At 39.0% G+C, this 23187-nt stretch overlaps 1 protein-coding gene across 1 annotated transcript in view; it reads left to right on the forward strand.

Annotated features, from left to right (window-relative positions):
• The window catches only part of IQGAP2 (IQ motif containing GTPase activating protein 2), a 264022-nt gene extending 241486 nt beyond the window's left edge, over window positions 1-22536 (forward strand). The window contains exons 29-36 of the mRNA XM_006186715.3: window positions 971-1073; window positions 1632-1773; window positions 10499-10586; window positions 12993-13205; window positions 14996-15156; window positions 16694-16831; window positions 17905-18013; window positions 21588-22536. Coding sequence (XP_006186777.2) covers window positions 971-1073; window positions 1632-1773; window positions 10499-10586; window positions 12993-13205; window positions 14996-15156; window positions 16694-16831; window positions 17905-18013; window positions 21588-21701 — 1068 coding nt within the window. The 3' untranslated portion in view covers window positions 21702-22536. The remainder of the gene's footprint in view (window positions 1-970; window positions 1074-1631; window positions 1774-10498; window positions 10587-12992; window positions 13206-14995; window positions 15157-16693; window positions 16832-17904; window positions 18014-21587) is intronic.
• Window positions 22537-23187: the final 651 nt, after the last annotated feature.

The raw sequence follows: 23187 nt of genomic DNA on the forward strand, positions 1-23187 counted from the left end.
TGTATAACAGAGACAGCCAATAAATCTACCATTTGATTTAGACGGGGAAGAAAAAACACGAGATACCACCTCACACCCATTATGGTGGCTGCTATAAAAGCAAAAACCAGAAAATCTGTTGGCAAAGATACAGAGAAATTAAAACCCTTTTTATACTATGGGAATGTTAAATGGTACAGCTGCTCTGGAAAATAGTATGATAGTTTCTCAAAAAAATTAAAGCAGATCCAGTTCTCGGTATATACTCAAAAGAACAAGCAGTCAAAGAGATATTTGTATCCTCATGTGCATTGCAGCATTGTACAGTAGTCAAAAGGTGGAAACAACCCGAGTTGACAGATGAATGGATAAACAACATGTGGCATATACATACGATGGAATACTATTCAGCCTTAAAAAGAAGTGAAATCCTTACATAAGCTACAAAAGGATGAACCTTGAGGACACTATGTCAAGTGAATAAACCAGATACAAAAAGACAAATACTGTATGATTCCACTTATATGGTATATCTGGAGTAGCCACATTTCAAGAGAAAAAAATAGAATGGTGGAATGGGGAGTTGTTTAGTGGATATAGAGTTTCAGTTTTGCAAGATAAATGAGTTACGTGGACTGGTTGCATAACAATGTTAATGTACAACACTACTGAATTTTGCACTTAAAAATGGTTAAGATGGGGGGGAGGGTATAGCTCAGTGGTAAGAGTGTGTGCTTAGGATGCACAAGGTCCTTGGTTCAGTCCCTGGTGCCTCCATTAAATAAATAAGTAAACCTAATTACCTCCCCCTCAAAAAAAAGTTTAAAAAAATTTTTAATGGTTAATATGGTAGATTTTGTTATGTGTATTTTACTACAATTAAAAATAAAAACATATCAGAAACAGTATTTGTTCAATAAACATTCACTATTTAAACATGGTAGCCTATGTGGATTGATTTCTTTTTATGTGTGTTGCTCTCTATATAAAGCTCCTGTTGGAACACCAGGATGCCATTGCACCTGAAAAGAATGACTTACTGAATGAACTGTTGGAATTGCTGGGAGAGGTACCTAATGTGGAGTCTTTTCTTGGTAAGGGCTTCTTCCTTCTGCTTACCCTCTGGTTTGTATTTGGTTGGTTGGTTGCTTGACTGCTTGGTTGGTTTTCCTATCCTAGAGCAAAAAAAATTTCTTTATTTTAATACTTAGGCTTATTTAAAGGCTAATAACTACACTAGCCTCTTCCTACAGGAAGGGTTCTGTAATTCTTAGTTTCGTGGATTATACAACAATTTGATATTCTTGAAGCTCTTGATAGATCATAAAGGATTTGTCAATCATAAAGAAAGAAAAAGAGCAAAATTTATTAGAAGTTCCTTGCTATGTTCTCCAAAGTTTTCTTTTATTAGCATTTCTCTCTTTTAGTAATTTTTTCAAATTTTGAATACCTGTGCCCCATGTGATTTTCACATGTAAATCAGAGATTTTAAAACCACTTTAAGTATATTGGAATGTAGTGTCTTCTGAAGACCATGATCTCCTGTTCAACTGCTGAGCCTGTATTTCCTTCAGAACCTTTATCTTCCATGGTTGATGCCACCATCACAATCAGTGAATTGGAAGAAGAATAACATGTATTGTTTTCTACAGGGGAAGGAGCTGTGGACCCCAATGACCCTGACAAGGTAAACACACTAAATCAACTTGCCAAGACAGAGATTTCCCTTTTCTTGACAAGCAAGTACGACTTAGGGGATGGTGAAGCGATAGACGGCCAGAGCCTCATGATCAAGTAAGTTGGGGGTTTAGAGAACGCATGTCTCTAATCCTGCGTCTTAAACCATGCAAATTCAGATAAGGCTACATCCTGAAATGCTTCATTTAAAAATATCTAAACATTGAAATATATTTATCCATCAGACATCTAACCAAAGGATAATAGACTCTTTATAATTTAAGAAGGAACTAAATATTATCATACTTCCTAAAGCTTGTCTTGTTTTTGTTTTCCTTGTAGTAATTTGATTCCTTTAAGAAGTGAAGTGATGGTGGGGGGAGGGTACAGCTCAGTGGTAGAGCACGTGCTTAGCATGCAGGAGGTCCTGCTTTCAACCCCAAACAAACAAACAAACAAACGTAACAGCCCCATACCCTGCAAAAAAAAAAAAAAAAGGAAAGAAAGAAAGAAATGAAGTGACTGACTCAGCCTGTGAAAGTCCTCAGGTAACTGAAGGGAAATATTTGTTTCAGAGTGGTCCAAAGGTTAGTGAGGGAAATACCTTGAACCAAATTTATTTTCTGGTACAAAAGGCACACATGGTAAGACGTAATGCTGTTATCTAATTTATTAGACTTCTTTCCTATTAAACTAAGCCTGGATATCTTGACCAAGTTTGACTTTATTTATACCCTACTTCCTGCCCTCAAAGATTTCAAATGAAGCATTCACACTTTTAATCAATACTGTATTCTTTTTTGTCAAGGCCTCCAGATATTCCACAGTCAGTCCTTTATACACAGAGTAAGGAAAAAATGATCCGTCACCAGTAAATCAAAACCCCATGAACCAAAAACAGCTGCTCACCAAACAATACAGGTTTTAAGGACTAACATAAACAAAAGGATGTGCATTAGCACATTAGGACAGCTGCATGTTGGGGTGAGGTGGGAAATGCGGACAAAAGGAAATAAGTATTTACATCATACTTGACACATGACTTCCAAGCTGCATGTCCTGAGTTCTGAGGCTGTTTTCATTTGTGACAGGAGCTTTCTGTTCTGCCACTGACATGCTTCAGATGGCACTCATTTCTCGTTGATTTTTTCCCCACGTTTCGACATATTCACTCTTGAAAAATGGTTAAAAAAAAAAAAAATGTGGAGGGGGACTTAGTGTGCTGTGTTGCAATATGTGCTTCTTCTATTAGGCTTGTTTATTTTGTACTCAGATGATCTCTAAGGCTCCTTCGTTCATGTAGCCAAATATTTGAGTATCTACTCTGTGTCTAGGGCACTGCGCTTGAGGCTGGGGATACAGCACTGGGCAAGCCATTAATGGTCCCCACCTTCCAGAGGTCTGGAGTCTGATGGAGAGCAGAGCTCACCTGTGGGACCCAGAACAGCCTGCAGGACTCCTACACAACCTTGGCCTCATAAGAGTTCAGGCAGTTCGTTTAGACAACTGATGACCAAGCCAGATTGAACTTGCAGAGCGCCAACCCAGGGCAGGGCAGCAGAGAAAAGGGGGGAAACTGTAAAAGCAGCTCCCTGGGTTCTTCAGAGCGTGTGCCAATTACCAAAGTAACTGGAAATACAGATTGTGTGGTTCCACCATGCAAATTAAATTAGGCTGAGTGTCCTATGATCTCATAAGCTTTGTCCTTTAGAGGTAATGGGAAGAAATTTTTTTCATAATTCGTTTTGTCTGTTATTTGAACACCATTTTCGAAATGCAGCCAAGTCAAATGTCTGCATTAATAATGAATGAAGGTGGGGAGGGTATAGCTCAGTGGTAGAACACATGCTTAACATGCACATCATGGGTTCGATCCCAGTCACTCCGTTTGATAAAAAATAATAAACAAATAAATCTAATTACCTTCCCCTCCCACAAAAAAAAAATTTTTTAAATAATGAAGATCACAATTGAGTAGTCTAAAATACCAAGTAGTCTGAACATCATATGTATTTATACTTACTTCTGAATGTGAGCAAGTCTCATGTTCTCTATGGTTCTGCAGATTGTTGGAATTCACATTTTAAAAGCAACACCATGAAGGTCAGACATGTTGGGCAGCAATGTGTCTTAGCCAGGGAGACCTGGTACCTTGTCCTATCTGCTTCAGACCCTCTGTGTCTGTCCCCCATCTCCCCCCAGCTGTGTGCTGGAAGCAAACACTGTCTCCTTCTTTCATCAGCATACCATCCCGAGCCAGCCAGGGATTTTGTTTATCTATTTACTTTTGTATTTTGTGGTAAAATGCACACAATATAAAATGTACCATTCTGACCTTTTAACGTATACAATATAGTGGCATTTAGTATCTCCAGAATGTTGTGCAAGTGTCACTACTGCCTAGTTCCAGAACATTTTCAGCACCCCAAAAGTAACCCCATACCCATTAAGCTGTCATTCCTCAATGCCCCTGGGGCATCTTTTCAGGCCCCGCTCCCCAGTCCTGGCAATCAGTCACCTGCTTTGTGTCTCCATGAACTTGCCTATTCTGGAAATTTCATATAATTGGAATCATACAGTATGTGGCCTTTTGAGTTTGGCTTCTCCTACCAACAAGGTATGAGAGTTTCAATTTTTCCATGATTTACCAAAATTTATTTTCTGTTTTGTTTTTTTGTTACAGCCATCCTAGTAGGTATGAAGTAGTGTCTCACTGGTTTTGATTTGCATCTTCCTGATGATTAATGATGTTGAGTGTCTTTCCATGTGCTTGTTAGCCATCTGCATATCTTCTTTGTAGAAATGTTTATTCAAGGCTTTAGCCCATGTTTTAATTGGGTTGTTTGTCTTTTTGTTGCAGAGTTGTAAGAGTTCTTTATGTGTTTTGACACATGATGTCAAACATGTTAGATGATTTGCAGATATTTTCACCCGTTTTCTGGGTTGTCTTTTTATTTTCTTGGGAATATCCTTTTCTGTAGAAACATTTTTTAACTTAGTGAAGTCCAGTTTACCTATTTTTTGTTGTTTCTTGTGCTTTTGGTGTCATATGTAAGAATTCATTGCCCAATCCAAGATCATGAGGATTTACTCCTCTGTTTTTTCTAAGTGTTCTGTAGTTTCCACTTTTACATTTAGGTCCATGATCCCTTTTGAGCTGATTTTTGTGTATAGTGTAAGGTCACGGCCCAACAACACTCTTTTGCGAGTGGGTGTCCAGTTGTCCACTTACTGTTCCTTAAAGAGACTATTCTTTCTCTATTAAATGGTCGAGGCACGCTTGTCAAAAGCCAATTTGCCATACACGTGTAATTTCCTAGACTGTCAATTCTATTGCACTGATCTGTCCTTACACTAGTACCACACCGTATTTATCGCTATAGCTTTGCAGCAAGTTTTGAAATTAGGAAGTATGAGCCCTCCAACTTGTTCTTTTTCACAATACTTTTGGCTCCTTGCGTTCCTTGCCATTCCACGTGAACTGGAGGATCAACTTTTCCATTTACACAAAAAAGGCTTTGGAGCCACGGTTTTAATAGATTTGATAATTCACTGCTTTCATAGGCCTCTGAGGCCTAGAAAGCTTCCTCTGGGCATACTTTGAGATCCTGCTGTTGGCAGACTCCTTCCCCAAGCAGCCCAGTGATCATTGTGGATAACAACTTGAAATGAAGATTGACCAAGTAGCCTTTCCTGAAAGTGGAATTTGGGTGTCGCCCAAAGAGTCAGTAGAGTTTGCTCCATGATGTGAGGCAAGACTTACTTCCAGATACAGTACACCTTAAATATATATTTCAAAATCTTGATGCTAACAGAAAATTATAAAATGTGTCATTGACAGAGAGCTTGGAGGCTGTCTAGACTAAGTCTCTATCTTTGGGTGAGAAAATTAAAGTCTAAAATTAGGGGAAGCAAGTACCTAGTTACTGACATGCTTTAAATCCACAATGCCATTGATATCCATTAATACACCCTTAGAAATACTGATTTGAAAACTCAGGTTGACTAGGGATGACTTTCTTCCAAACTAATACACCCAATTCCTAACTAAAACATGCAATATAGTTTTTGAGACTCTTTGGTTCTAGAGAACCAAACTGACAGTGCTTTTCAGAAGTTACTATGAAGTAGACAATCATGGGATGCAGAGTTATTGAGACATGAAAATACCTGACTTTTCTCTGTCAAACTGTTTCACCTCCTTGTTAAAGAGATTGTGTTTTTAACTTTGAGAAATGCCCACCTCTTATTAATTACAAAATCACTAGCTTTCTAATGATGACTAATTCATCTTCATGAGGGTTCCTGCAGGAGCAGAATTTGGGGCACTGTTAACCCTTATGCTTGTAAATTCGATTCCATGCTAGTTTCATAATTCTTATGAAATTCATAATTAGATGAGGATGAAGATGATAACTCTAGCCAACACCTGTGTAGTGCTTACCATGTGCCAGGGCCTGTCCTATAGACACAGCTATACACGAAGATAAAGATACAGATGTGGATGTAGATAATAGTATAGCTAACAAATATAGTAACATGTAGGTCATGTAATACTCTCAGCAACTCCAAGAGGTAGAGGTTATCACCTCCATTTTACGTATGAGGAAACTGGGCACAGAGCAGACAAAAACCCTCTCCTGGTAGTACAGTTAGGAAGTGGGGCCCAGATTCAAACCCAGAGCATCTTAAATCTTTCTGGGTCTACACTCTTGATCACAAGGTTTTACAACTTGGGGGCAAGGTCAGTGCTCTTTGTACCCTTAGGAGTCTTAGAATAAACAATGGGAACGATAGAGCAGTTACTGCATAACTGATGCTGGGGCATCTTTCCAGACCAAAGAGAAGGGATGACTTAGAGAGGTGAGGGATGTGAAGTCACATCCTGGAATAGGGAAGAAACATTTTCTTTGTGTCATTTCGCTAGGTTCATGGGCTAGAGAGCCTCAGTCTGGGCTATTGCTATTTTGCCAATACTACCAAGCATGGTGGTATTAAAAGAACAAACAAAATAAAGCCTGATGGAGGCGTCCTAGGAAGACCTGGGATTACAGCCCCAATCTCACACCTTAGCCACTGAACTCTAAGCAAATCATTTATCCATTAGCTTCCTCATCCATCCCCCGGAGAAGAGGGGAGAGAGAAAGGGGAGGGAGGACCATGATGAGTAAATGAACTCTCACAGTGACACCTGATAAATTATAAAGAACTATACAACCATTAGTCTCTCTCATTGTAATTTATGATTCAGCGTAAAATATGTGATCCGTATGGCCTTAATTAAGCTTGTTTTTCTACAGAAGTATGTGTGTAGGTAGAAGGTCATATTTGTGGTTTTTAATCGTATTTAGCTGCCTGAGTGCTTAAGTCATCATCTCTTAAGAATTTTTTTGTAGCACATAATTCAGTTTAGGCATCCATCATCCCATCTGGAAGATTTCTTTGCTTTTCATCCAGACTGGAATGAGCATTCATAGCTAAGGGGATATTTGAGGTCTGGTGATAAAAATGCGTAATCGTGTTATTCGAATTTTAAACAATTGGAAGTATGTTTTAGCTTCCACAAACACTAATTCCTTTTCAGCCTCGAGCACACTGTACGGAAGGCAGGTGGCAGAGGGGGAGACTCAGGAATGACCCTCCTCAGAGTGTGATAACAGACACCCTGTGAGTGAAATGGCCAAACCTAAGGGGCTACACCAGTTTACAAGCACCATGTGATCTCATTTACTGACAGTGGGATTTGAGCACAACTATGATGAATAAACTCCCTGGTGTAGTTCTTTTTTTTTCCCCCCTTAACTTTCCTCATTGAGGGAAGGTGGCAGAGTCCTTGGTTTGATCAGTCTGTCTTAACAGATTCAGCCACAGAGCCAAAATTCCAACCAGTTGATCTATGCTGGTCAGATCATACCTAGAATATTGTGTTTGCATTGTGGTGGGGAAGGGACATGTCTTAAAGTCTTTGGAAAACTGATATGTGAGGAGGACTAGAAACTCTGTTTAAATCCTATTGTTGCAGGGAGGGTATAGCTCAGTGGTAGAGCGTGTGTTTAGCATGTACAAGGTCCTGGGTTCAATCCCTAGTACGTCCATTAAAAAAATTTTTTTAATTAAAATAAATCCTATTGTGAAGACATTTAAGGAACTGAGGGGTTTCACTTGGAAGAAAGAAGGGTAATAGAAGACGGACTGGAGACACAACTGTAGCACTCTCTGTAGGTTCATGGGAGGCTGATGACGTGGAAAGGGAAGTCAGCATGCTTTCTGCAAGTCTAGAAAATAGAGTGTGACCTTGTGTAACCATTGAACCTCTTAGGTTGTAGTTGCCTCGTTTGGAAAACCAGAGATGGGAATGTTTCCCAAAGGTCCCCCTCAGTGCTGAAGTCCTGTGGCTCAGCAGGTCCCGTGAGTGGACTGCCCTTGGATGGAAGGCTGGCCTCTCAGAGTGAGCTTCCCATTTAAAATTGGACTTTCCAATGCTGCGCTCTCCAAAAGAGATTTAATGTGAGCCACACGAGTCACTTTAAATTCTCTAGAAGCCATGTTTTAAAGAGAAACAGGTGAACTTAATTCTAATAGATTTATTTACCCCTGTATATCCAAAATGTTGTCATTGTGAAATGTAATCAGTATAAAAACTTGTTAGTGATATATTGGGTATATTGTACATTCATTTGTTCGTACTAAGCCTTCCAAACGTGCTGTGTGTTTTGCACTTCCAGCGCATCTCAGTTTGGACCAGCGGTGTCTTGAGTGCTCGCTGGCCACCTGTGTCCAGTGGCTGCCATCTTGGGCAGCACAGCTTTAGTGACCACGAGAGTGCCGACCACGTGTCAGGCCCTAGTGAGAGGCTTTATGTGCACCTTTTATTCAGTCGTCACATCAGTCTTCTGAGAGCTTCCCATTATATAAATGGAAAAAAAAAAAAAAAAACGACCTGTAGGGACTATGTAATTTGTACCAGTCCACACACTCAGTAATAACGGGAGCCCCGATTCTACCTTAGATCTTTCTGACCCCACTGTCCTCAACCATCAGGCATCCTGCAGGACGAGGTGGTGAATTCCCTGCCTTGAGGCTGGATGCTTACTTACATGTAAGACGTCTCAGGTGGAACTTTGGCAGTGGATTCCAGGTGGATGCCTGACATAAAGTCGAAATTCAAGAGAAAGGCTTTATGAGCAGTTGGTCCCTAGCCACCCCTGAACAAACGGACATTCTCTGTCCCTGACAGGACACACTTTCGTGACCCTGGTCATTTCGGTCATCAGATAGCTTCGCTTAAAGAGTCCAGCTGGGAGTTTCCTGGAAGCATGTATCGTTAAGTTGTTTCTAGAATATTGTTGCAAATAAGAGACAGTCACTGTGTTTACATCTTTTTTAATCACCCAAAGCTTTTTATTTTTAACTCACTGTTCCTGTTTAATGCATTTGTAGTGATGACTGGAGGAGGGAGTTGTGTGGGAAGGAAACCATACTTGGCTGTCTAAGCCGCAGCCGTCTCGGGAAACAGTGCCATCTCCCACGTGGCTGTACTGAGCCGTAGTGCCCACCTTTGACTCTCGGGGGAGCATTTCTCTGTGCGTTCCCAGACAGCCCATAAGCCCCTGGCAGGGAAGGGTCAGGGTCAGAGGAAATGGTTGTGATCATTCTTCTCATACAGACATGCAGCAAGTAAGGAGAAAAACAATGTTTACACATGGTTTACTGGATCGTATCTTATTTTCAAAAATAATATATTTGGCATAACTTTGACAGTTTCCTTTTGTCATGAGGGAGCAGTTGCCCTGATGCTTCAAAACACGAACGATGGTTTGTTTCAATTTTCCAATTTTCGTGCCATGTGAACATTTCCTGCTGGAGTTGAGGAAGAAATTCATCATCCAGTGATGTCACATAATACCTTGGAAAGAACCGAGGTTAAACACAATGAGAGTGAAACTTCAGACGTTGGTTAGACCTGTTTGTAATTTAAGGCAACTTCTGTGTATGTTTCCCTTTTTCAGGAAGGGATGCAATGTCCAATAATGTTCCCTCTTATGTAAAAGTGAGCACACTTGACCCTTTCTTTGCCTTTTATGTTAAAATCTTCTCACATAGTTACGTAACCTGATCTTTGAATAGGAAGGGGTGGCTGATTACCGTAAAGAACACATATGAAAAAATGGGTGGTTTTAGCACTAACGGGGGCGGGTTTCCAGCTCTTGTTCCTGAGCAGCTCTCCTGTTCGCTCCCATCTGAAGACAAGGACCCATGCCGATGGGTCAGTCTCTCCACCAGACCTGAGGTTCCTGAACGCCCATCCTCCTGGCTGCTGTGTCAGGCAGCAGCCAAAACTCCACAGCCCACACGGGACTTGTACTCCCCAGTGGCCCTCACAGTGTTCCCTAGCTTTCTCAGAGCAGGAAAGGCTTATGATGTTTTAAATAGGCTCAGAAGTTTAAATGTTTTTGAAGTCAGGAAAAGGGGACATTAGATATCATTCCTGCATCCTCCACAGTCTCAGGTGATACAGTCCCTCCTGCTGGTCAAAAAGTGCTCTCAGTCGAAAAACAAGAAAAGGTGCTTAGGTAAGGAATCTTACGACATGTACTTGTGTCCATGTTACTGATGGTATAACCTGACAACACCAAGTATATAAAACCCAGAATTTGATTATCAAGCATTCACAAACTTTCAGGAGCCTTACAGCAGACATTCTGCGAGACAGTTTAATTTTAAGGGGTTCTCTTTGAAGTTTCATCTTTGTATGTGTTTGTGCACCCTCTCGGGAGAAACAGATCTTTGTGCATCAAGACTGCTGTCTGAAAGCCTGTCTCTTCTTTCTCCATTTTGTAAGAACCAAAAAGCTGATCATTGATGTGATCCGGAATCAACCAGGGAGCACGTTGATGGACATCTTGGAGACACCAGCAACTACAAAACAGGTAGTTGGCCTTAGAGTGTAAAATAATAAGCCCCTTAGGTATGAGTGGATTTTATTAATGAACCTTCATGCCAGATATTTACTGTTATCTCAGTTTGGACGTAAGGAATTCACCCGAGTTCAGCTATACATAAAATCCATGGACTGTCACCAGGAATGAAATAGAGAAATGCAGCACTGAGTTTATGCTGAATGATTTTGTCCTAGACTAGCTAGATTGTTCTGGGTCTTTCAAAGTTCTGAATGTTCATCATAAGCTTTGAACACTGAGTTAGGAAATAAGGGATGAAAAGAATGGATGACCTAAAAATGGAGACTGTACATATTGCCCAGTGGTTGGGCAGATAAGTCACATAAGAGATCGTTGTGGTCGACAGGATGTAGAAAAATACCTTCCATATTTTATGTATTTGCTAATTTGAAGAAATGAAGAAATGTCTCACATGTTAAAACTGTTTCCAAGTGCTTTAGAAGCTACCATCTGGAGTCCATTAGGTCAGAGCACCATTATCCTGGTGTAAGTAAAGTTTTCTAACAGTCTTCCATTAAATTTCTTACCAGCATCCTTTAAAATGAATCATTACGTCGTTTGTTCTGAATTAATTTCAGTGTTTTGCTTCAGTTTCAATAACTGCCACTGCCTAGACAAATGCTAACGAAATTATCTATTTAGTTACTTCATACCAGGCCTACACATAATTTTCCTGAATCATTCTTAATTTAATTGTTTGCCAAGAAATCATCCTGTCATGGTGTTTAATTTTTTTAAAATTCTGTATAAAATGTCAGGTTATCTGAAGTTTGTTAATGTTTGAATATTTTTTAACATTTTTAAATGAGTTATAGTCATTTTACAATTTGTGTCAAATTCCAGTGTAGAGCACAATTTTTCAGTTATACATGAACATACATATATTCATTGTCACATTTTTTTTCACTGTGAGCTACCACAAGATCTTGTATATATTTCCCTGTGCTATACAGTATAATCTTGTTTATCTATTCTGCATTTTAAAATCCCAGTCTGTCCCTTCCCACCCCCCGTCCCCCTTGGCAACCACAAATTTGTATTCTATGTCTATGAGTCTGTTTCTGTTTTGTATTTATGTTTTGTTTTGGTTTCATTTGGTTTGTTTTAGATTCCACATATGAGCGATCTCATATGGTATTTTTGTTTCTCTTTCTGGCTTACTTCACTTAGAATTTACATTCTCCAGGAACATCCATGTTGCTGCAAATAGCGTTATGTTGTCGGTTTTTATGGCTGAATAGTATTCCATTGTACAGTTTGAATATTTTTAAGTGACTTGTACTAATTGAGTAGGGAAATTTTAGTCCTTATTGAATATTTTATTTTCCCCCAAATGTAGCATAATCCCTAAGAGTACAGACTTCAGAGATCAAGTATAGCGCTGTACCTCCTAGTTCTCTAACTCTAGGCACTTAGAAATATGTCTGTGCCTCAGTTTCCTCAGCTGTAAAGTGGGAATAATAGTAATAGTACCCAACTCAAGAATAACTGAGTTAAAAAAAAAAAGAATAACTGAGTTAAAACATGTTAAATAGGTAGAATAATATCTGATACGTATTAAGTGCTCAGTAACATTGGCTGCTATTGTTAGTGTTTACTACTGACCTGGTAAACTGTTCCCATGTCCATAATGTTGGTCTGTCTGTCCTGTGTCTAATCATATGTGTGTCCTTAGACTTTGTGGTATCAATCGTCTAGTACGATTTAGTCCAGTCTAGACAGCTTTGAACAAGCTGTCCAAACTGTCGATTCATTCATTTACTCATCATTTTTTTGGAAAACTTATTATGTGCTAGAATACACTTTATTCCTTTTGGTTCAAAGAAACCTCGCAGGTTTTTCAGAGTTGGTAGTATGAGAATGATTCCCTTGTGGGAACAAAAGGACTACCCAAAAGGACTGCTTTCATAGCTTACGGAGCTCCGCAAATATGGCTGATGTGTGAGAGTGTAGTTGGGTCTGGATGCTCAGGACGGTCATGGCCATGTTTTAGTGGATAATCTAGTTTTAATCTTCTCAGCTGGACTATCCTCTCCAAAGCTGAAATCCTTCCTTTCCTGGGAATTATAAGATAGCAGTTATTCCTTGTAATATGTCTGTTACTACGGTGACTTGTCACCCTAGGAATAAAGTAGCTATTTAGAATTTTGCTCATACTTTGAGCAATGCCTGCCCCCACTGCTGTATTTATCTGAAAGACGAAGTAATTCCTTACCAAAGACCTACTTCAAAACCCAAGAAGAACGTATTGTGATTCTGGGCTCTGAACTTTGGCTCGAGGACTCCTTTCATTTTGACATTAACTTGCCTTGTGCAGCTTCTGAATAGAGGACAGGAAATCAGAGACGAATGAACATCTCAATATTCCCTTTCCAGGAGATAGATCATGCCGCAGACATGGTAAGCCGCGCCATTATCGATTCAAGGACTCCTGAAGACGCGAACCATAGCCAGTCCATGGCTGAAGATGCGCAGCTGCCCCTCGAGCAGAAGAAGAGGAAAATCCAGAGGAATCTTCGGACATTGGAACAGACTGGACACGTGTCATCCAAAAATAAATACCAGGACATTCTCAATGAGATTGCCAAGGTTGTTGGAAAGAGGATTCTTTCTTTTTCGCTTAGCAGAGGTGTTCTAATCATTGGTCACGCGCTGGGACTCACGAGGTGGCATGAGAGATTCATAGTTGGAGACGCATGATTCCTGCCTTCCTCAATATTACAGATTTTTTTAAGGTTTCACAGCAGTTGATGACTTTTAATAGAAAATAATCACAACTCCCACAAGTCATTAGGAGAGTTGAAATGCACCAGACATCAATGCTTAGGAAATGGAATAGAGGAGTTGCGTCTGTTGCTTGAAGCAATACCTACTAGTTTTAAAGATGACACTTTTAGGAGAGTTCTGTCTTGAGTTGTTAGTTGTCATATTGTCCAGTCGCCCACAGGGCATGCCGCTGAGATGGTAACTCTATTTCCCTGAATTTGCCTCTAAGCAGTTTAGCTTGAATACAGCTCAGACTTAAAGTTAGTTTCTGTTTTCTCATCTGGTATTTTTACAGTTGAGAAACTTCCTGAGAAAAGAATATCACATTAGTGCAAGGAAGCATCACAGGAAAAGGCTAGATCTGCTTGCCAAGGATAAGGAAGTATATATTTTGGGTTAAAAAAAAATTCATTCTTTTCATCCAAACATGCAAATTTAAATGGATCTGGAGGTTAAGGGCAGTTATGTGACCAGAAAAAAATAAATTTTCTCACCTTCTGGGAGAGAAATGTACACAGCTTCATTCTTCCATGGAAAGTTAGGGTCAGCTCCGGCAGGAGGTTTGTTCCTCCCGGCCTGCGTGACTCAAGGGAAGTAGCATTTCTTTCTATAGCTCTCGGGTGGAAAATATTTCTCTTTGGGAATATGTAGTAGAGAAATTGATGCTTTTGTTTCAGAAAGAGAAAAAAGCTATTATGAAAGTATCCGCCCAAAAGATTCTACTTAATGAAGAATTTTTATTTAAGAAGGGTGTGTCTATCTGTCTTTAGATTCCTAGAGGAATAGTTTTTAATTTCTTCACAGAGAAAAATAATATTAAATAGGCACCATTTTCTTAAATTAAACCTTTTCGTAATTTACAATTCAAATTACAGAAAAAGAATCATATGTCTGGAAGTTTAAATATAACATGTCTCTTGTAAGCTTTAAGCAATTTGGTTAACCTCATGTTCAAGGAACGTCATTTAAATCCAAGTATTAGTTATCAGTGTTGAATTTTTTCCATCAGTCTTGAGACCCCAGTTATTTTTCGTAAATCTTGAGAAATATTTTTCAGATTAAAACATGTATTTTTTTTAATTTATTTCTAAAATGCAGTGATGAAATGTAAACCTTCTCAGGATAAAGTATTCTTCAAAGTAGAATGTTCAGAATATTCAGACAAAATTGTCTTCCTTGTGCCCTTTTTAAAACACTTTCTCTTTTTTTTTTTTTTTTTTTAATTTTTTAATGGAGGTACTGGGGATTGAACCCAAGACCTCGTGCATGCTAAGCATGCACTCTGCTACTGAGTTATTACCCTCCTTTAAAACCCTGTTTCTCTTTAAATGAATTGAATGGTACTCTAAAATTGCTTCTTTGCTTTTCCATCAAGAAAACAGTAAACCTTAGCACCTCTCTTGAAGTGAAATAGGGACACTCCCACCTCTGAAGTAAAAAGGAAGGGGACACTTTGGTGTTGAGAGATTAAAGTGAAGTGACTAAAATAAACTACACGTTAACAGTCACAAACAGTGATTTAACACTAGATATTCTTCTTGTCCCAAATGGACCATATTATAAAACAAACTCCTGGTTAAATCTCACACCATGGCCTTTACTTGTTGTTTTAGGATATTCGAAATCAAAGAATCCATCGAAAGCTTCGAAAAGCTGAATTGGCCAAACTGCAGCAGACCCTGAATGCACTTAACAAGAAGGCAGCATTTTTTGAGGAGCAAATTAATTATTATGACACCTACATAAAGACTTGTTTAGACAACTTAAAAAGAAAGTAAGTTAAAATCATATGTTCTTTTGTAATGTCATGATTTATATGGGGTATCAAACCTTTTACAGTCCTGGGCTGTCAGGTTGGATTTGGTGGCAAATTTTTTGCTTCATTATATAACCAAAAACTAGAATCAGCTACCCTTGGGGATGTTTACAATAAACAAATATTTTATATACTTGATAATGTTACATAATGCCAGATATTTGCTATTGCACAGTGCGGCTTAATCATTTTAAATTGCTTAGTGGTTTTTAAGAATCATTATTGATGCAAAAGACAAAATGTTTTCAGTACTCTATTATCCATTAGCATACATATTACAGATATTTTTTATACACAGTATAGCCACTTTTAATGAGTATTCTTTGTTCATAATTATTCTTATCACTAGACTAAGGTCAATACTGATCAAAATTTAATTACCTATTTAAATATGTAATGCAATATTTTCATGTAATCCCTGTAGTCCAATTGACAACAGGAAATGGTGCTGTGTGGAAAAATCAACTGCATTAATCATAGAAGATTTGATAAGGAAAATAACCAAATTTAAACCTCATTTATCTGGACCCCACTAGTTCTGAATTTTAATTCATTTGCTTGCAGCCTTGTGAATTATTTTTACGCTATCCCTGGGAGCAAAGAAGTCGATCGAGCTAATAGTTAGTAGAAGTAAGGTTGTTAGGGGCTCTCTTTACATATTTATTGCAAGAACTTCAAGGCACTTTACAAATGCTGCCGTCAGGTGAGCTGGATTTCGAGTCTTTGTTTTGTTGTGTGATCTTGAACCAGTCCAGTGAACTTGTCTGAAGCCTCAATCTTTAAAAGGGAATTAGGAGTATCAGCCTCACAACTGTTGTTACGAGAGCTAAATGAAATAGTACAGAAGAAAGAAATTTATTTCACATCACTGTGTGAATGGGGGAGGGTATAGCTTAGAGTGCATACTTAGCATGCACGAGGTCCTGGATTCAATCCTCAGTGCCTCCATTAAAAAAAAATAATAATAAATGAATAAATAAGTGAACCCAATTACCCCCCCAAAATAAAAACCAAAAATAATTTTTAAAAAACACTATGGAAATGTTAATTTTGTAAATGCAAGGCAGTATTTCAAAAGCACTTAGGGCAGGGATGGCCACATAGTATTTGTTAAATTAGAGCGCTCCTAGTGATACCTTTACTTAGGAGTATGTGCACAGTTCATGTCACTGCACCAAAGCTGCTTGGAAAATGACTTAGTAGAACCACATGGTTCAATATACCTGAGAAAACGGAGTTCAAGTTTTATGAAAAATACTAGTCTATAATTCAAAGTTGAGTCACATTCAAAATAGCTTTTCCTTAAACAGTTCAGGAGTGAGGTTCCACTGCATAGGGAAAGTTGTCACCATCTGTCACACAGTAAAAAGTTGCACGTTTGATGCAGTGGGGGCCAGTTGTGCCGGTGCTGTGCCCTCTGGGCATGGTTATCGCACCGCCAGGAACATCGGGGTTTGCCGTCATCACGACAGATGGTTTGTTCATATTTTGTCAGAAACACTCGGAGATCAATCAAACTCGATGGGAAAGGAGAACCCAAAGGGGCGAAGCGAGCGAAGCCGGTGAGGTACACGGCAGCAAAGCTGCATGAGAAGGGTGTCCTCCTGGATATAGACGACCTCCAGACAAACCAGTGAGTGCCACCCGGGATCTGCACAAACCCCCGCGCCCTCTGGTCGCTCACATCAGATCTGACTCACATGTCTTCAGTGCCCTGTGGCCTTTGAAGAGAGCTTCATTTGGCCTCTCAGGGCTTCCCCTTGGTCACGGATGACAGGGGAGAACACGTGAAGTATGATCTCTAGTCTTCCCATCAGGCCTTGAGAATCTGCTGCTGCTGGTCGTGTGACGTGCTGATCAAGGGATGGTGTTTCAGTGTGGCTCATCCAGTGTGTTTGGATTTGCCGGCCTCCCCTCTCCCTCCAGAAGAACTGAGTCATAGCTGTGAGAATGAAAGGCTGCCTTTTGGTCTCGCTAGATGAGAGTTATTTACAACTGCACAACAGTACCCTTCTAATTGGAAGGCCACAGACTGTGCCAATGCCTGGCTCAGGGCCACTCCGGCACTGTGCTCTGACCACATGCATTTAAGGTGAAGGAGCAACCCTCCTCCCGAGACTCACACCAGGCACTAATGGGTTCTCTGTTTTAAAGGGACCATCAGCCCTGTGCCCCATCACTCCCTTGTCTTTCATGGAAGCCGGAGTCACGGTGTGTCTCCTCTGTAACCCCTGCTTCCCCCAGGGCCTGGCTTCTCTTCCGTTTATCCCTTTAAACCTTCTCTTGCCTTACACCGACTCAGAGAAAATGCTCCTTCCTCTTTGAAGTTTCTGTAAAAGTAATCATCGAAAATACTTAACTGGCCCATCAGCAGTATAGGTTCAATATTTAATTCTCACAGTCTGTGAATCTCATATATTTCCAACTATATGCTATGCTGTTCAAGAGCAAGGACCATAGTTTGCTTTTCTTTGGTAATAAAGCACCTAATTCAGTGCTCTGTGAGCTACAGATCTCAGTAGAAGGCATTAAACCATGCTCCAGTGAGTCCAGTCGGGGAAAGATGATGGAGGTTTTGGGTAACTTCCTTAGGATTTTCCTAGCAGGCTGTTCACTAAGAATGGTAACTTAGGATTCCATTAATATGTTTCAGCTTTAAGTCTGTATTTGCAGTTCTGCATGTGTAAGTGTTCCTTTCTTCACTAGGTTTAAAAATGTTACATTTGATATCATATCTACTGAAGATGTGGGCATCTTCGACGTCAGATCAAAATTCCTGGGTGTTGAGATGGAAAAGGTGCAGCTCAATATTCAGGTAAACTGGGATTTCTGCGAATTGGGGCGACTTTTATAATAGGAGACATTTTAGATGGTAAACCATAGCACTCAGTTTTTCTAAGCCATGTTTCCATTTTGAAGCTTAAAGAATCATATACATAAAAAGTATTCAGAGCTATTAAGTAAAAGCCAGAAAGTTTCCTTTTATTAGGAAATTGCATTTCTTTCTAAGACAGCATGTGCCCAGAATTGGAACTTTCCTGATTTCATTTCTCCTGCTTTCTTTCTTCCTTCCTAGAATTACTTTTACATCAGTTTCTTAACTTCATTTGTTAAATATTTGGGATCACAGATATCAGTAAATAGAAAAAATGGTGTTTGCAGTCTGAATTATTGCTATTTTCTCATAAGAACTACATTTAAGCCAAATATACTTAAACAAAAATTGGGAAAACAGTTTATGTGCCACCAAAAAAAAAAAAAATAGAAGGTGCAAGCAAATGTTTACCTACACTCAATTTTTTAATCCTTAGCGCAAGATCAATTTAGAGAAGTAACTGAGTCTTTCTGTTTTATGTGGTTTTTTGTGGGGAGGGTATAGCTCAGTGGTAGAGCATATGTTTAGCATGCATAAAGTCCTAGGTTCAATCCCCAGTACCTCCATTTTAAAAAAGAGAAAAAAAAGGTTTTAAATGGAAATAACACCTATTTTCCTGGGCCCCAAACTACTTGTAAAATGGCCTCTGCATGTGTCTGCATGAATCATCATGATAAGGCTCTGGGCGTGATGTAAGTTCTAGCCTCACTTCCTGCTTAGCCTGTGGCTGAGACTTCTGAAGTTACACCCCCACCCCCTGGGATAAAATAGCAAGGCCCTTCTTTTCTGTCTAGCATTCCTTGTCAGCTTCAAAAAAAAAAAAAAAGGAGCTAAATGAACCTAAATTAGAGTTCAGAGAGAAAACTGAAGATACCATGTATGTAATTATGAAAAGTATACTTAAGTAAACAGTATTGTTTCCTAACTTATTTTAAATATCACTAAGTGTATCCATCTAAAAACTTAACTGAAAGTCTTGAGTTACCTTTTATAACACTTAGATAAATATGGGCAGAGAAGAGAATGTGCTTGTGGTGATACACTTCGGTTAGTTGTTCTTCTCCAGCAAAGACATATCATGTGACTGCCAGGAAGGAAATGAGCCAAGGCCAATCAACATCAACTGAAGAGATGAGTCACAGGGACCAGGAGACACCTGTTTAGAGAGGCATCAGGAATTCCATCGGACTTCTTTTAACCCTCGTGCAAATACCAAGCTTCACTTGCTCCTTTGTTCAAGATTGGCAGTAGGATTAGCTATTCACACCATTCATTTAGACTCACAATTGTGAAATATTACTCCTTAACTGTATGCAGGTGGCTCATATGCTCCAGACTTTTTACGCCATTAACGTATCATTAGGACCAGCTACATAATTTGCAGGGCTCAGTGCAAAATGAAAATGCAGGGCCCCTTGTTTGAAATTGGTGAAAATTTCAAGAGCATTGAACTAAGTGCAGGTCGAATGCCCACTGAGCCAGCCCTGCATATAGTAGCTGTTAGACACCAAGTCAGACTTCTGTTTACACACACGGCTTTCAGATAATTATATTATGGAGTGAATTACCAAAGAGAAATGTGATGGCCAGGTCTTAGGGTGAGTCAAGGATTCTGTTTCTAACAGGACAAAGGGAGATTCCTTCCTTCTGACATTATATTTCTAGGTTTTCCTCAGCCTACTCTTTCCTCAGTTCCTGCAGATGACATCCTAATTCTATCCTATAGCATATGCACAACAGGAAGGTGTAACTTACCTGAAGATGTTCTGCTTGTACAAATAATGGCCAGTGTTTATCAAGGGCTTCAGGCTTGGCATTCTTCCTGTCCCAGAGGAAAAGCTGGGGTTCAGAGAGCACATTATAGAAGGGGCAGCTGGAGTCCAAACCCTTCATCACTCTACTCCACTGCCTCTCTCACGGGATTCCAGTTGGTCTTGACAAGACAAGGATGGCTTACAAAGGGTTTGCATTTTCCTTGATCTCCTATGCTCTTGGCCATGTTAGCCCCAATTTACACAGAAGAAAACAGAACTTCAGAGAAGTTACATGATGTTGCAAGGTTGTAAGATAGCAAATGGTGGAGCGGAGGCTCAAATCTGGTCTTCCAACCCCAAGTGCATTAGTTCCTCTGTCCCCCACATTGGGGGCCCAGCTAATTCCCTTCTATACACCATTCCTTCTCAGCTTAAACCATATTGGCTTTGTTCTTTTCCAAGAGACTTTACGGATGTTGCCTTTCTCAAAGGCAAAGTGAATCTCCATTACACTTTAATAGGCAAAAGCATTCTTGATGAAATATCTTCAATTCCCTTGGAATTTCCATCCCAGAAGCATATCTAAATAATGTAGGGGTTTAGTTGAGAGCAATTGGAGATAATCGAGGAGGAGGAGGAAGAATCTGGCAAGAGCCAAATTTCCCTCAAAGATGACTCCAGCTTCTGCAGACGGCCTTGCTTACTATAGACACAAGGCATAGTCATTAAGAAGCAAGGGGCAAAAAAGAAGCAAGAAGTTTCCAGAGCTAGAAACGGGAAAATGAAACCTGGACATTAGTCTAGGGCAGTTCAGAAATGATGTCTTTGGGAAAGGCCTCCTGTCCCATGTTATTGTAAAATGTTGCTACTTAGTCTCTTAAGTATGGCTAGTGTGACCCAGTTATTAATTTTAGCAGGAGAGTTTATTTCCTTCTGTTTATACAGCAGCAATGAAACACAGAATGATAAACTTACTTGAGAATGAGGGCTTGTTCTCGATACCGGAACGGAAGTAGTCTAGATCAGAAGGGGGTGCTTTGCACAGTGGTCTCCAAATTTCGATCTCACAGTTTTATCAGTGAATAGCAGATCATGTCACCCAATTTGTATGTACTTTTTAATTTATAAAGTATACATGCTCTTACCACTTTATTCAAAATGTACGTTATAAAATATATACAAAATGTAAATGTGTAAGGAGTGAGGAAAAAATAAAAATAAATAGGAGCTCTCATACTCTTTTTGCTCCCCAATGAATTGTCTTGCTTCACTTTAGAACTAAACACTGGGTATTCTAAAGGATATACCTCATCTTGCTGTGACATGTATGTTCTGAGTTTTTCAATTAAAAATTAAACTTAGAATTCTATATCTAATATTAACTTAATGGTAATGATTCTCTTCCATACAGTCCTTATCAATTCTAAAAATCTTTTTTCTTTCATCGAGGTAGATAATTCTCCAAGTACGGCATCCAGACCAACAATAGCACCATCACTTGGGAACTTGTTAAAATGCAGACTCTTGGGCCCTACCCTAGGGAGACAAAATCAGAGCTTCCCGGGGGTGGGGCCCAGCAATCTCTTTTAACTAGCCTGTTTTTTCAAACAAGGTGATTCTGGGGCATACTGAAATTTAAGAACCCCCCCACCTCGTTGGATCAGTTGAACCGTATTTTTGTGAACAGATTCTTCTAGAGTGTGTTTTAAATGGGCAAAATGCCAGATTGGAGATTTGATTGATGTTCCTTACAATTTCAGGATTTACTTCAGATGCAATATGAAGGAGTAGCTGTAATGAAAATGTTTGACAAGGTTAAAGTGAATGTAAACCTTCTCATATACCTGCTGAATAAGAAATTCTATGGGAAGTGAAGTGCCTGCACAATCATGGATTCTCTATCACGTGGATTAGGAATTGAATCTGTTTAGTATTTTTGTTTTTAAACATGATTGAAATCACTGCTTATAAACGTGTGTTTTTTTTTAAAGACCAAAACTGTTCTGAAGAATGTACCCATGTGCCTTTTTGATAATCTGATACTGCAGTAGAATGAAACACAAGATGAATTAATGTAAACATGGCCGCGTTATACTCTGGTATAGGTACTCTGATTTAAAACGTTGGACATTCCGTGATTGGTTTTAAAGTAGGGAGAAAATAACTTTTAGCTGACTAGGGACAAATGTGTAAACCTATTTTCCTATGAAAAAAATTTTAAATGTCCCATTTGAATAATGTAACTCTTCATAGATTTTTTTTTTTAATCTGTGGAGAAATGGAAACTGAATTATTTGTAATGAATTATTTAGATAGACACTTGGTTCTAAGCCCTGCCTTCTGGGAGTTATCGATTTTAAAGAGAGCTTTTGTGCAATTCAAAATGAAGTTTTTATAAGTAATTGAAAATGACAAAACAGTAACATTTTCTGTATAAAAGTATATATTTTATGTGATTTATTCCTACTAAATAAAGTGCACTACTGCCTCATGAAAGAGACTCTTGTCCCCAGAGCCTTTAAGTGACTAAGGAACAATGTGGATAGTGATCATAGGCCCCCACTTCCACCCCTCACAATTTATTGGAATATTTCAATTGTGCCTCTCAATTTTTTTGTAATGCAATAAAATCAGTATCTGGATGCTTTTTAAATGTATTCTTTGAAAAATTTGTTTTATGTAAAATAAATGTTACTGAATTACGTTCAATTGACTTTTAAGTTGTCTGAATAAATCCGAATCATTTAGTGGAGAGAAGGTTCTTGGTGGGGCTTTTGGGGAAAAGAAGTGCAGTTGACCCTTGACCAACGCGGGTTTGGGCTGTGCAGGTCCACTTATATGTGGATTTTTTTTTTTAATAAATAACTGTGAAGAAACATGAATTTCTTTTTTTACATCTTTTCACTTTTGATAGCTAGTTTTAATAATATGTATAACACCTACAGTGTTTTGTATCATGTAAGACAATACTGAAGTCAGTACTGACAGACATGAATTATTTTGTAAACAGACAATAAATTTACAGTATTGATAAATACAGTGCAGTACTATAAATGTCTTTTCCGTATGATTTTCTTAATAATCCTTTTCTCTAGCTTACTTTATTGTAAGAATACAGTATATAATATATGATACACAAAATATGTATTAATCAAGTGTGTCTGTTATTGTTAAGACTTCAGGTCAACAGTAGGCTATTAATAGTTAAATTTTAGGGGAGTCAAAAGTTATACTCAAGATTTTTGTGCAGAAGGTCGGGGGTGGTGCTTCTAACTCCGTCCCCCCACCACACCCCCCAACCCCATTGTTCAAGGGTTGACTGTAATACATCTGTAGCTGTACTGGTTAAGGTATAGAGTT

Source organism: Camelus ferus, chromosome 3 (assembly GCF_009834535.1).
Source record: "Camelus ferus isolate YT-003-E chromosome 3, BCGSAC_Cfer_1.0, whole genome shotgun sequence".
NCBI lineage: Eukaryota > Metazoa > Chordata > Mammalia > Artiodactyla > Camelidae > Camelus > Camelus ferus.